This window comes from Neolamprologus brichardi, chromosome 22 (assembly GCF_056152115.1).
Source record: "Neolamprologus brichardi isolate AB-2024 chromosome 22, ASM5615211v1, whole genome shotgun sequence".
In the NCBI taxonomy this organism is placed as follows: Eukaryota; Metazoa; Chordata; class Actinopteri; order Cichliformes; family Cichlidae; genus Neolamprologus; species Neolamprologus brichardi.
The window spans coordinates 4,332,654-4,346,862 of NC_142124.1; the positions used below are offsets into that span (position 1 = coordinate 4,332,654).

The window sequence follows — 14,209 nt, forward strand, 5'->3', positions numbered from 1 at the left end:
TTGATCAGTCCAACTGCATTCGTATTTTTATCGGAAATGTTTGACCTTTGACCTGATTTGCTGATTTCACCTGAACTGCTGAAATCTGGCAATGTGTGTTAATGCATTTTAATATTTACATTTTGAAGTGGCAAACTCATAATGTCCATTTACGATGACGACAAATCAAGATGTCTCATAAATATGACACTGAGTGCTTTGCGGGGAAAAAGCTCCATCTTGATTAACTGTAACTGTGACATTTTACGACCTTTCACAGAGGAAGTTATTGAGTTGGGGGGGTTTGTAGACACACATGTATGCTGGTTGGCACCCCACGGGAGACATTAAGAGGAGACGTTAATCAAAGTGCACAAACACTTGACAGCGGAAATTTAGCGCGTCGCCTTTTTATGGCGTGTGCTTTCCATTTACAGTCAACACGTTTGAACTCCTGAACCTGCTGTCTAAGTATAGGACTGCAAAACGTCAAGCAGAGGAAGTATTAGGAGGTAATTCCTGCTGAGTGAGAGGGAGGAAGTGTGTGTGCTTTGTGTGGCTGATAATATGACTGCAATATGTTTCACTGAAGGATGGCAAGAGACGGAGGTAAATAATGTGTGCGAGTGTGTGCGAGAGAGTGATTTATCCATATCTGCTGTGCTCCTAATACAGGCGATGCTCTGTGGTGGCCTATTGTTGGCAGAAATGACAACTGCCTCTATCTTGTCCTGCAGAGAGTCACTTCTCCGCTTCCTTCTACATCTCTCTTTAGTCATCTCTATCAGCGTTGGTGTCTTCAACTGGCACTTCCCTTCTTTTCTTCATTGCCTAGTTCTGTCACTTGTTCTCTAACTGATTTACTTTATCTTGGCCTTTTCTTCCCTTCTTTCCATCATTTCTGTTGCATTTACGTTAACGAAAATGTTTTTTCACTTCTAGTTTTCGTTAACGATAATAACCTTGATCCCCACAATTCAGTTTCAGTCCAGCATTAATCAAGGTGTTGGGTTACAGTCACTCTGTCTGCAGAAGATACACCAAGAAACTGCTGTGCATTTCACTAGCATCATGTATCTCTTATGCAGAGTTCTACCATGCTGACCTCTTACATGTATAATTCAAACGGACACACATCACATGACAGGCTAGTTAGCGAAAACACACCTTCCTAGTTTATCTCAAGCAACTCACGCACACAGAAAAATTCCACCTGAATCTAACAAATCATTCCTCAGATTTAACCTACCTTTATGATTTTTTTAAAACATGTTGTCAGGGTAGAAATTCACCATGGTAGACTGACATATTTTCCCACCACTTTTATCATTTCTTTACTAAAATGACTTAAATGATACTAAAAATCGTGTTTTTTCCTCACCTGGCTAAGAACAACTCTCTTCCCTTACATGTTCTGGGGCAAGCGTCAGCCAAGATCCTCGAATGTCAAGAAAAAATAAAGCTAAAAATAAAATCAGACCATTGCTTCAGTTCTTTATTAAAATCATTTTATTTTTGTCCTGCTTGCAGTACAGCACAGTATTGTCATTATCCCCACTGGTGGTAGATGTGGCTGAAGCAGAGGGATGGCAACATCTAACCACATCTGTGCGTGTGTGTGGTGTGTGTCCATGTTTGCGTGTGTACACATGTCTTTGCGTGTGTGTGAGGTGCTGACAATAAAGTGCAGCACCACCAGCCATCAACCCATACAGTCACTCAAAACAGCAGTATTATTACAAGGCCTTGAGACATTGTTCGGAGGCATACAGGCAGAAATTGTGGACAACCTCCCACTGCAGGCGAAAACTGGGCTTGCCAGGGCTCAGGAACAATAAATGCAATAAATGTTAGAAGCTTTAAATACACTTAAACACACTTTGGAATATGAATATATCAGCGTCCATAGAGGAATACTATACATTTAATGCATCTTAAACATGTAAAAGTATAAGATGTTCTACATTTGGAGCTTTTACTTTCTCGTTGGCGAAAAGTGGCGATATCGTTTATGTTGTCTGAAAATATGATGATCAAAGTAAAGCCCTGGTTCGACCATTTTTGGCCTTAGTGGAAACCACGCTAGCAGATTTGGCTCTGCCCCTGACATGTGTCGTATTAGCTTCCCCAGTTTTGTAAAATTAAGAAAGAAACTTTGTGTTTGTTGTGTGTAACTATTTTTTTCCTTTTTTTTTTAGTTTTGTTTTATAGCACAGCAGCTTGGCAGATACAACACACTATGTATGGATATCAAAGTCCTTATACAGTATTTACCATATAGGTTGGTTGGCAGGGGTAGCTGTGCATGGTTCGTATAGCAATACAGCTACTAAGAGATGCAAAAGAGCAAAGGAGGGAAAAAAAGAAGCCTGTGCTGCTCGCTACATTGTTTTTTAAAGAGGTCACCTCACTGTACACTAAGGTATAAAGTCATGGGTCTGGAGAACCCAAAACAGGGTCAAGAATGTGACCCCCGCCTACACAAGTGAGAGTTGTGGTAAAAGCTGCTGTATCCATAAAAGGTTTAATTAGTCATTAATCTGTAGCCCAAACCAAAAATAAAGGCCCCTCTGGGTAATCAAACACATGCCACCACTGCTACAGTGACACGGTCGTAAGACACTCACGCACGCCTCCATGTTGTCACTTTGATGAACCCTTAAATGTTAGCTACGGTACATAGCTAATGGAGGTGGATGGTTGGTCTTAAGTGAGCAAAAACACAGTTACATACTGGTCTCTGTTTTCACTGGGCGCTAAGGAGCGGTGCAGGAGTTTCAAGACAAGGAGAGACGGACAAACGGACAAAAAAGACACACTCGTTGAGATAATACCGTAAATTTAGTAGACAAACTTATATAACATAGATTTTAATCTTGAAATATAGTGTCGTATATATTTAGATATGCTTTTTTTTGATGAAATAAATATATCCACAGATACTCTTCTTCTTTTAAAAAACAGACCAGCTTTACAGTGGCAGACACGCACTGATGCGATGGATTGACATGAGGACAAGGAGGAAAGGGGAAAGAAGGAAAGGTCGGTGGCTCATTTTTCTAACGAAACACCCGAGCTTTGTATTCACACCGCTAGCAGCTGCTGTGTTACTGAGCTAGTGCTTTAGTGTAGGAGTGTAGCAACAAGGCGTCTTCACTCAAATTAATATGTTCTTATTCCTAGCATCAATAATACCAGTGCTATTTACACAACCGCACTGGCAAAACTGAACACCGAGTGCGAACATTTTCGAAAAAGTGACGTAGTCTAAAAAAGACATGCAGAAAGGGTAGTGGTGATACCAATCACCAGACATTTGACCAGTTGTCTGAGCTTCATATACAGTGTTAGAGTTTTGTGAACTAATTTTATTTTTTAACTGACTGGTTTTTGGTTTGTCGTTCATCATTTAGGCACAAAAATCATTTGGCTTTTGGGAACAGATCATGGTTTGGGTCAAAATATGCATGCATGATGACAAAGCTAACCCTGCAGGCTGGACAGTTACGCTAAAGCAGGAGTGTCCAACTCCAGTCCTCGAGAGCTACTGTCCTGCAGCTTTTAGATGCATCCCTACTCCAACACAGCTGAATCAAATGGATGGATTACTTCTTCAGTGGGCCATCACATTTGGCAAAGCCATTCATTTGATTCAGGTGTGTCGGAACAAGGGTGCGTCTAAAAGCTGCAGGACATGAATGGAGTTGGACACCCCTGTGCTAAAGGATAGCCACGGCATTCGAGTATGATGCATTCAAAGAGTTCTGATCAAACGAGTTGGGAGTGAAAGCGTGCTCGCCAAACGAGATTAAAGTATTGAGTGTAATTTTTGGCAACAAACATGAATAGCTTGCGATGTGAATGCACAGAAACATATTACACTTCATGTTTTTCCAGCTTTCACTTCAATTAGTTGTTGCTGCTGATTGTAATAAGTACTGAACTCTATAACTTGATGTAATACAGTCTCACGTTTGAAGAAATCTATAATCTGGTGTAAGGAACTTCCCTGTGGTCTGTGAAGATTATTAACACAAAGTAATTATATACTTTATTTTTATTATAATGAAGTGGAAATGATAAACAATACCCCCAAATATCAAGATGCTAAACAACAATTTTATCTAACGCTACCCACCGCCACAAATATATATATATAATATATATATCTAGATTTTTAGTTAAAAGAAAGTCAGACAAACTCTACACAGCAAGTTCATGTTAAAAAACATAAGTTCTTTTTTTTTGTTTTCTTCAGCTGAAGTAAATTATGGCTCAGATGCAGTTAGAGGCAAACGACATGAGCTGACCGGACGTATGGGAACGTTGGCTCAGACACCTTGACCAAATGAAAAAACACAAACAGCATTGTGCCGGCGGGTCTTGCCTATTTAATTGTACTCCGCTGATGTCCAGTGTCCTGATGCTGAACGCTAACGTTGATGGTTCTAACAGACTACTCTTGCTAAGTGCTTGACATCGGAGTGTAACTGCTGGTGTCAGCTCGGTAATGGATTAAAAAGCTATAGCTCTTGGTTACACATTTACAAGGTGAGAAATACTTAAAAACAAACAAAAAAAACAAAAAAAATATCACAGGAGGTTCTACTGTGTCTTCAATACACTCAAACCCAACACTTTCTCAAACCCCGCTATCATAACAACACAGCCATAATCTCTGACATCAAAACGGCGCTCGTACAAGGTCTAATTTTGCTCCAATAGAATCCTTGCCTGACCGTCCTGTCCACACATGTTGACTAAAACTTCATAATTTACACAAAACATATGGCAGGAGCAATTAGCATAAGGCTATAAGTATTTATTTCCCTGCATCTTTGCCTAACAATCCGTGTAGCCCCATGTAAAGTAGACTGATCCATCATGTCACGCAAAACCTGGATTGCTAAGTTTAACACAAGCAAACAAAAATCAAGTAATTTCTAACCCATAACCCCATTGCAGCTTCGCTTTTTCAGTAGCTTACCTTACCAGGTTAGTACAGCGTTGTTTATGTCAGCAGGAACTGAGCTCTGTCACTAAACTGTCAGAGATGCTACAATTTCCTTCTTAAAGTGTCTTAATTGTTGTTGCAGCACACTTGTTTAGAGGCTGACTTTACATTCAGTCGAATACAGGGAGGAAACAGACACTCCATTGTCGCAGTTAGGTAGTTGAGAGAATGTTTCATTTGCACCCAAGCTTGAGTAGTATGGCACAGTGCTTACATTGTATTTGATTTAATACGTGTGTTGATATATAGAACACCATCAATAACAACAACAACTACAACACAGAAGTAAAGGTTTTTTAAAGAATAAAGCTGTGACATGAACAGAGGGCGAACAAGATATTGCTCAAAACCAGGATTGGATGAAGTGACTTTTTAGGCTGCACGTGTCATTGGATGTAGCTTTATCTGAGTGTGTGCGCGTCCGTGTATGTGTGTGTGTGAGTGTTAGCATGTGTGCATATTTTGGAGATGATGGAATACTCCGCAAGATAAAAGGAAACACAGCTGCTAACGTTGTACAGATTGATGTCGAGCTCTACTTAAGTTTGGCACTCAGCTTTTCATTAAGCCAGTAGAATATCAGTCACAGTTGACTTACCCTGTTGTCAAAAATACAAACACAGAAAAGCACAGACACACAGAATAATCACATCAAGGAGAAGAGCCAAGAGGGGAGGCGAGGAGAGGAGACGACAGGAGAGATGATAAGGTAGACGTGTGAATAAGGCGGGAAAGGAATTGGAAAACACATTGAAAGAATAGAACAAAACAATAAAAATAAAGGGGGTAGAATACGTTGGGGGAAGGGGGCAGTGGTGTAAACGAAAGAAAAACAGCAGACACCGGAAAAGACAAGGTGGTTACCACCCTCCTCTTCTTCTAAGCAAGAAGGTATTGATCATACACAACAAAGGTGCCTCAAACGGGCGTCACAGTTCTGCGGGGGTGTAAACAGTTTGTTAAGGACAAAGAAAAATAGGGAAATAAGGGGTAAGCGATTTGTGTAAGAAAAAAACAACAACACAAAAACAAAAAGCAAGAAAGTGTTCTGTTTTAAAGGCTTCCGAGAGCAGCAGGTATACAGTACTACAAAGTTCCTGAGCCCTCAGTAAGCATTAAGAATCCTATGAATACAAACTACTGCTCTGCTTCAACATCCAAAGCCCTTTACTTTCTAGAGCAAAGGATTGTCCTTCGTTTGTACCACTTTTGATGTTTGATTTGCTTTCGGTGTCTTCGTTAACTTACTTCAGAATGCAAGTTGTCGCTGTGGTTGTAGTCTTTCACATACTGAGAGGAATAAAAGGAAGTAACAAGAGATTGCTCGTGTTTTCCTTTGACCTACCCCATTGGGTTTGTTTGGCTTTCTGGTTTGTTTATTTGTGCAGAACTTTAGGAAAGGGCTCAGTGCGTATGCTGTACTGACTTGGCTGGGCAGCATGTTTGCTGCTGGGCAGATTCAAATCCAGTTTAACCGCTTTAGCCTCGAAGGGCTCTCTCTTATGACTTTTGATACCTTGTTGAACTTCAGACCTCACTCTCCACGCTGGAGAAATGGGCAGAGCCCCTTCGGGAGCAAAGGCTCTTGGTTTTGAGGGGTAAATGAGGGGACTGAGGAAATCTCTGGGGCTGGGGTACAGAGCGCAATCTCTGGTACTGCAGTTTGGCACTTGCCGAAGCCATGGACGAGGCTTGGGGTGCCCCTGGTGTTGATGAGACCACAGAAGGAGAAGATACAGAAGAGGAAGGAGTAGGTGGAGGGACGTGTATAGAAAGAGATGAGGAGGGTGGAGCTGGAAGAGCAGGGAGCGGAGGTGGCATGTTAGGGATAAGCGTTGGAGGAGGGGAAGCCTGTCTTCCTCGATCTCGATCCCTGTCTGTTCTCTGTGTGCGCTGCTGGATGCTGAGGTTTGACTGGCTGCCAGATTTCGATGGATTCTGTGAGCGATCGGGTTTGGACGAAGATGAAGAGTCATGTTTCGACTTCATGGGGCCACTAAAGCTCTGGCAGTGGTGGTAAAGCTCTTCCTGGCTTCGTGAAGTTACGCGAGCCCATTTGGAGGAATGGGAGTGCGGGTGGTGTCTCGGGGAGTGACAGGAGGAACAAGCAGCGTGCCCTCTTCCCTTATCCTTTGATTTGCGCTTACTCCTCTTCTCATCCTGTATGTGGAGCTTGTCCACTGACCAGTATCGTCGAGGAGGAGGTGGCGTGAGAGGAGGCGGGGGCCAGTGAGAACCCGATCCCCACCCTCGCTCTGCTCGCTCTCCACCTCCCCCTAATCCCCAGCCACTCTCCGCCGTTCCCCACCTCTCTCCTCGCTCCAGGAACAGGTCATCTCTGCTGTTGATGCTGCCAGCTTTTTCCCGGGAAGGATAGGTACTGAAAAACCAACCTCCCCCTCCAATCCCTCCCACCGCTCTACCTTCGTGATCTTCCCAGTACCTCTCGAATTTCCCAAACTCCCCCGAAGAACCGTCATCATCAGAATATATCCCGACTACCTTATCACGTTCACGCTCATCATCAGACATTGTCCTTCCTCCTCCACGCCTCTTCACATGCTCCGTTTTCCTCCTGTCACGCTCCGAATCTTCTTCTTCATCATCCACTTCAGATTCCCACTCATGGAAGGACAGCCCCTCCTTGGAGTGCACCTCCACTCTTTCATTCCGTCCCAACAATGGCCTCCTCTCTCCTTCTACTCCTACAGCATCCCTGTCTGAACTTTTACTCTTCCTCCTTTTAGAAGAGGCAGGCAACAAGGGCAGGAAGGCAGATGGGATGGCATCAGAGGATGGGTTGCCCCCTCCCCAGAACTTGACTGATGTAGAAGGCTTGCTGCTCGAGCTGTGATAGTGCTTGCTGTTTCTTCGCCGGTGTTGTCTTTCCTTTCCTCTGCTGTCTTCCCCATCGTCCCTGGTTTTCTCTTCTCTTTCTTTTCGCTCATCTTCACCTGGGATGTTCCATCCGTAACTTCTCACCGAGCTCTCGCTTTTTTTCCGAAAGGACTCTCGCCTCAGTGCTGGGTAAGATGGGAAGTCTGGTGTTCCTGATTTGAGTTCCTCTCTTTTTTCAGGATCCCCTCCTTCCTGCTCTGACCTTTTCCGGTCTCTCTTCCTCATCTTATCATCTTTCTTCCTCTTTTTCTTTGCTTTGCGCCGCTTTCGCTCCCTTTCTCTCTCTCTCTCCTCCCTCTTCTTCTTCTTTCGACCTTTCTTCCTTCTCTTCTTTTCACGCTCCCTCTCTTTGTGGTGTCTCTTCTCCTCTCTACCCACTCCTCCTTCTCCTCGGCTCGTTGCTCCACTTCTCCCTCGGTCTCTGTCACCCCATGATGCCCACCACTCCTGTAACTGGGCCAGTTGGCTGCCAGTCCTCTCTCTACCATAATCTCTTTGGGGCCGTGGTTTGCGTGGTGGTACCGGTGGAGGTGGCGGGCTGCACGGCAGTGAGCGCGATGACATTCGGCGTGATCGAATTTTCTTCCTCCCAAGAAGGAGGCTGGACTCCTCTGTAAGGAGATCCGAGTCATATTCATCGTCTACGATAAAATCCCGATCACCTGCTCGATACCGAAAACTAAGCGATGAGTTGTAGGAGCTGTCACTTGAGCAAGAAGAAGGTGAGTTTGAACGAGAAAGTGACACTGAGGATGAAGAAGAAGATGAGGATGATGTGGACGAAGAGGAAGAAGACGAGGCACTGGAACAAGACGAGTAGAAATGGCATGGGGACGAGGGAGTGGTAGGGGTGTGTGTTGGAGAAGAAAGAGGGGCAGGAAGAGGTGGAGGTGGAGGGGGACGACGTCCTCTTCTTCCACCTCCATCGCTTGCTCCGTATCGCCCACCTCCTCGCCTCCCCAGAGGGAGGATGTTCTCATACAGGGGACCTCCTGAGCCTTTTCTTCTTGTCTGAGCTAAGCTGCCTCGTCGCCAGAAGGGAGGCCTTCGTGGAGAAGATGGGATTGGTGGAGGAGGCTTGGAGATTAGGTGCCCCGGGCCTTGTTGGGAGCCTTTAGGAGGTAGCCTTGGCATACCTGAGGCCTTGGGGCCTCGAGAATTGGCTTTGGGAGTCTGCTGGGGGCCCCCTGCCTGTTGGTCCGAGTTAGATCCTAGCCCCTCTGGATCAATAGGACCATAGTAGCGCTTATATTCATCTAGCCCTGTGTCACCTACTCCCACTGCTCCACCTGCAACTCCTCCTTGCAGGCTCCAGTGCTGCCCAAGGTTTTGTTGATACTGCTGCTGGGCCTGTAGTTCAGTGATCCCACCAGCTATCCCTCCAACACCAACGCCTCCAGAACTGCCTGTGCTCACAACCTTTTCTGGCTTTGGCCTGTTCCAGCGATCAACCACAGCCAGTCTGCGGTCGTGTCGAGGCAAGAAAGTGGAGCAAGGCATGGGGCCCTCTAGTAAGGGACTAGTTGAGGGACCAAGAGCCATTGCTGAGTGTCCAGCAGTTGGCGGAGACCCAGGCAACATAGTGGTATAGGTCTGCCCTGGTTGCTGTTGGTGGTGCTTCTGCGGTTGTTGCTGCTGCACCATGGCAATGGCAGTTGTGTTGTTTACTGTGGCTGTAACAAGGTGTTGTTGGGGTACACTAGGCATGTTGGTCACGGTGTGGTACTGGGGCAAAGAGCTTTTGCTCCCTCTCGGTGTTGTCTCATCCTCAAACTGGCAGCAACTGTACATCCCCTGGGTGGAGAGATAACAGAGAGATTGTAATTAGACCAGCAGGCTGTCAAGAATGATAAGAAAGAACTGTGTGTCTATGTGTCAGAGAGAGAGACACAGAGAGCCTGACATCCCCAATTTTGAAAAGGAAACCCACAGAGCTGCTTTGATCTGATATCTTTACAAACCAAATGAAAGCTATCCACAGAAGACTGTGTGTGGATGAAATACAGTACAGCAGGACCATCAGTTCAACCTTTACTAGCATCAAGATCCATTCTTCAACCCATTTTCAACTGACACTAAACAATGTGTTTTTGTACATTCGACAAGTGTGAGAGACGCATTTTTAAAAAACACACTTCTGTTTATGGTAAATGTATTGTTACAGACCATAAAAATAGAATAATAGTGTTAATGAGATACTGTATGGTGTTATACAGAAAGTCTCTTTCAGGCAGCTGCTACAGATACCTTCTATGAGTGACATGTTTTATTGATTAGCATTCAAATATCTCAGTGAAGACAGAACAAAGATCTACCACAAAGCAAGAAAGCATGAAACAAGGCTAATCAAAAGGTATTGGCTGAAGCATTTGCTTATTACGCCAACCCTTTTAACAAAAGATCTTTTTGCATGCAGCTCCTGTACACAGGGCTCGAAGCAAATAATAAAACAAAGCAAAAACAAAACAAACAAACAAACAAACAAGAAAAAAAGAAACTTTCCACCTTAGATAAGTAACTAGATCAAAGCAAAAGAATCAAGAGGTTTTCTTTGTTTGTTTGTTTTTGCTCTTTTCATTCTTGATATATATATTTTTCTAATACTCTATTTTTAAACATATTTTTAAACATGGAAAATGAACTACACCTTTTTAAATCACTGTCATAACTATTCCACAGGTTAACTCCTCTAACAGAAACACATCTCTGCTTTATATTTGTCCTTATCTTGTTTTTTTTTAAAGAAATCTGTTCCCCTTAAGTCATAGTCACAAATGAATGATGATGATGACATGTACAGACAACGATGTAAGCTCTATGTGCAGGCAAATACTATTGCACGCAAATTCAGCTTTTGTTCACTTCCAGTTAAAGTGGCTTTGTTTAAAGCGTATTGCACACCGCTATATACTGCCCCCTTGTGGTCATCCTACAAACAATGTAGCATGCTGAAGCTGCATGTTGCATATAATGATGCGATGAGAATCCTTTGCAGGATACCTAGAAGTGGTAGTGCCAGCCAGATGTTTGTAGCTGTGGGTGTTTGGACTTTTAAAGCACTTTTAAGAAAGTTAATGTTCAATTTTAGAGAACGACTGGATGGTTCGAGTAACAGTATAATTTTAGCACTTACAGATCCGACAGTAAGTGGTTCCCGTTACTCATCCAGTCTGAGAAAGCACTGGTTAAAGTGTTTGTGTATTTATTGATTTATTTTAAGTAATTGTGTTTTATGTATATTATGGTTTTATATTTTTACAAATGCTTTATATACTTATTTATATACTTATATATATTTAATGGTCTATACCTTGTGTTGGGGGGAGGGGGGGGGGGGGTTGTGTTTCTGTCTTGTTCTTATGGACATGAAGTCTACCAATAAAGATTGAATTGAATTGAATTGAATATTGACTCTCTCTGACTTTGAACAGCTTCTGAGTACTGGGGCAAAGCAAGTTATTTTGTGCTTTATACATTATCTGTGCCATTTTATATTCAACTAAATCATAAAATTTCAGGGTATTCAGATTAATAAACAAAATGTTAGTTGGTTCTATATAGTTTGATTGGTTTATAATTCTTATAGCTCTTTCTTGTAACTTGAAAATAGGAAGAGTGTTCGTTTTATATGCATTACCCCATATCTCCAGACAGTAAGTCATATATGGAAGCAACAGAGTACAATAGAGTGTGTATAATGATTTTTTGTTCAGGACATGCTTTGTTTTATAGAGAACAGCAATGGTTTTTGACATTTTTGTTTTCACATGGTTTATATGAGACTTCCAACTCAGCTTATCATCAATTATCACTCCAAGAAATTTATTTTCGTACACTCTTTCAATTTCAATTCCATTAACCCTGATTTTTGATCATACCTCACAGAGCATGAGTTAAAATTGCGTGCAGACCCTCCCACTGTAGCACTTTTTACCTCTATAGTGGAAGACGTCAAATTGATGGAATGTATGACTTTCACTCTGCGACTGCAGGGAGATTTGGGAAGGAGACGATGGAGAAAATGGCTGGACTTTACAGCTTGTGGCAGCACCCTTTAATGCATAGAATTAGTAATGCAGACTTGCTGACGTATGTGGATGTGGATGTGCAGATGTATGTTTACGGATGTATGTTATCTTCCCATGACCTCATATTGTTTCTGTTTTTTCTTTTTCTTTTTTCTTTTATCTTGTTGCAAAAAAATGTTCCTAAATAAATAAAAAGTGTCAAAAAAAAAAAAAAAAAAATTGCATGCATTGTAACCTTTTACCAGAATATTATTCAGACTGAGAACACAGACTCTGTAGCTTAGCAGGTTCAAAATAAATGATTTCTATTCTGTAAATACCACATTTTCCTTTCTCTCAGAATGGTGGGAATTTGCTGTAGGTGGTTTCCAACTACCTATTGTTTTCTGCTCGGTCATATCTCATCTGAAGGGAGTAGTCAAAGAGTGCTGCCCACTAAATATTAATGAGTTTTGGGGGGGAAAAACAAACACAACTTTGGACTGAGTTTACCAGGCTTCTGGGATTGTCAATTTTCCCACTATGAAACCAAACAAAGCTTTCAGCAAACAAAGTGTCACTCAGCTGGAACAGGACTATGTTTTCTCCAAAAGCACTGTGAAAATCAATTGAAGAGAGCGCTATGTGCAAGTAGCATCCAGCTTCTGGAGAGGAGTCAAAACAAAGGGGAGAGCAGAAGCAACAAAAACTATTTTGTCACTGAGCAATAAAACAAATGGTGACTGAAGCTTCATTTAACTGAACCGCTCTTCTTTCCAGCTGCCAGTTTGGTTACTTAACTGTAACTAAACACAAGCTTCGTGTGTCCGCACTGCTTATTTTCCCAATGCACAAATTAAGATTAAAATATTTTCTTTGATCTTAACTAGAGGAGATTTCAGCGGCAACAAAAACAATTCTGCTTCTAAAACTTTGTGTAGATTTCACTTTTCTGCCATGTTATTGTAAAAAAAAACTGTCCAGAAAACAAAAAAGAAAGATTTTTTTTTTACTTAGAAAACATGGATATAAAATTAAATCTTGATATTTTTTTTCTCATATTAAATATTTTGGACATCCTTTCATTCTGGCTAGACAATATCAGGACAGAAAGGCTCACTTTCAAATGTACTGCTGTTGTTATTTTCTGTCATTTGAGCAGAAAGAAATGAATAAAGATTGTTCTTACTTGGTTTTAATGAACTACTCCAAACTGGAGAGAGCACTTTAAAATCACCAGTCAAGTATTTTCCATCTGTTCAGCAACCTTTCAGCAAAACTTATGAATAACACATGACACGAGTGAGTCAGACTGATGGCATCATGACATTTTTAAACATTTTAAAACTTTGCAATTCCAAATCCCAAACAGGAGTAATCAATTCTAACTTTGTCTTAGGTGAGCAACTCCATCTCTGCTGTGTCTGGATGCTCTTTCTCTCCTGCCTTTGTGTTGTTACAGCTTACTGTAGACAGATGGTAATCCATTAGCACTACTAAATAGCTATGTGAATCAAATAAAGAAAGGAAACTCCATTATTCCTCACATGTGAGAATGATTTATATGATCTACCAATATCTGCCAGATCTCAATGATAAAATGTGTGGAACTTCCTGTGAATCTCCGCTCCTCACCCGAACCCAGATCTGATGGAGGGGCTGTAATAATGGCCCTTCTGGACCCATGAATCAGCAAACCTAGTGGCAGAAGTGCTATCACAGTCCCCAGAGCATGGGGCGCAGCACACTGTGAAATTGAAACTTGGGAGTCTCTGACTGGGTTAAAGCAGGCCAGCTGCAAAGACTTTGCAGCAAGCATTGGATATAGCACGGGAGGTAGAAGCTAACTGGGCCTTCTACATCTAAGTGAGATTTTTATTCTTAAGGTCTAGAGATCGAGAGACTAGAGATTCCTCAGGTAAGAAAAAATCCTGAAACGTTCTGAATGTATGACTGAAGGTTAACGTGCACTCCAAAGCATCCGACAGCAAGCCCAACAGGGAATACGTGCATGGATATCAAAGATTGCAAAGAACACAATAGATTTTCACCAAGATGGTAAAAACAAATATAAGTGCATACAGAAAAAATGGTTCTTGTATCTTTACACACAGAACCAACAGATGCACTTGTACACACATATTACCTGACAGAGCTAACAGAGTAACAGAGAGAATAAAAATGTCAGGAATCACTTAAAACAGATACGGAAGCATCTTTACCCTTCCATATCCCCAGTACAAATTCCATGTAACATAAGACTGTGTCTATGTGAGACAATTGTCTGCTGAATTCTCAGCAAGCAGTTGGA

General features: G+C 42.2%; 1 protein-coding gene across 3 annotated transcripts in view; it reads right to left on the bottom strand.

The window, feature by feature from the left end:
• Positions 1-3,756: 3,756 nt before the first annotated feature.
• The window catches only part of grin2da (glutamate receptor, ionotropic, N-methyl D-aspartate 2D, a), a 316,625-nt gene continuing 306,172 nt past the window's right edge, over positions 3,757-14,209 (bottom strand). For all 3 annotated transcript variants that reach the window (XM_087834864.1, XM_087834866.1, XM_087834867.1), the window contains exon 19: positions 3,757-9,685. In XM_087834864.1, the coding sequence (XP_087690990.1) occupies positions 6,521-9,685 (3,165 nt within the window). In that variant the 3' untranslated portion in view covers positions 3,757-6,520. The remainder of the gene's footprint in view (positions 9,686-14,209) is intronic.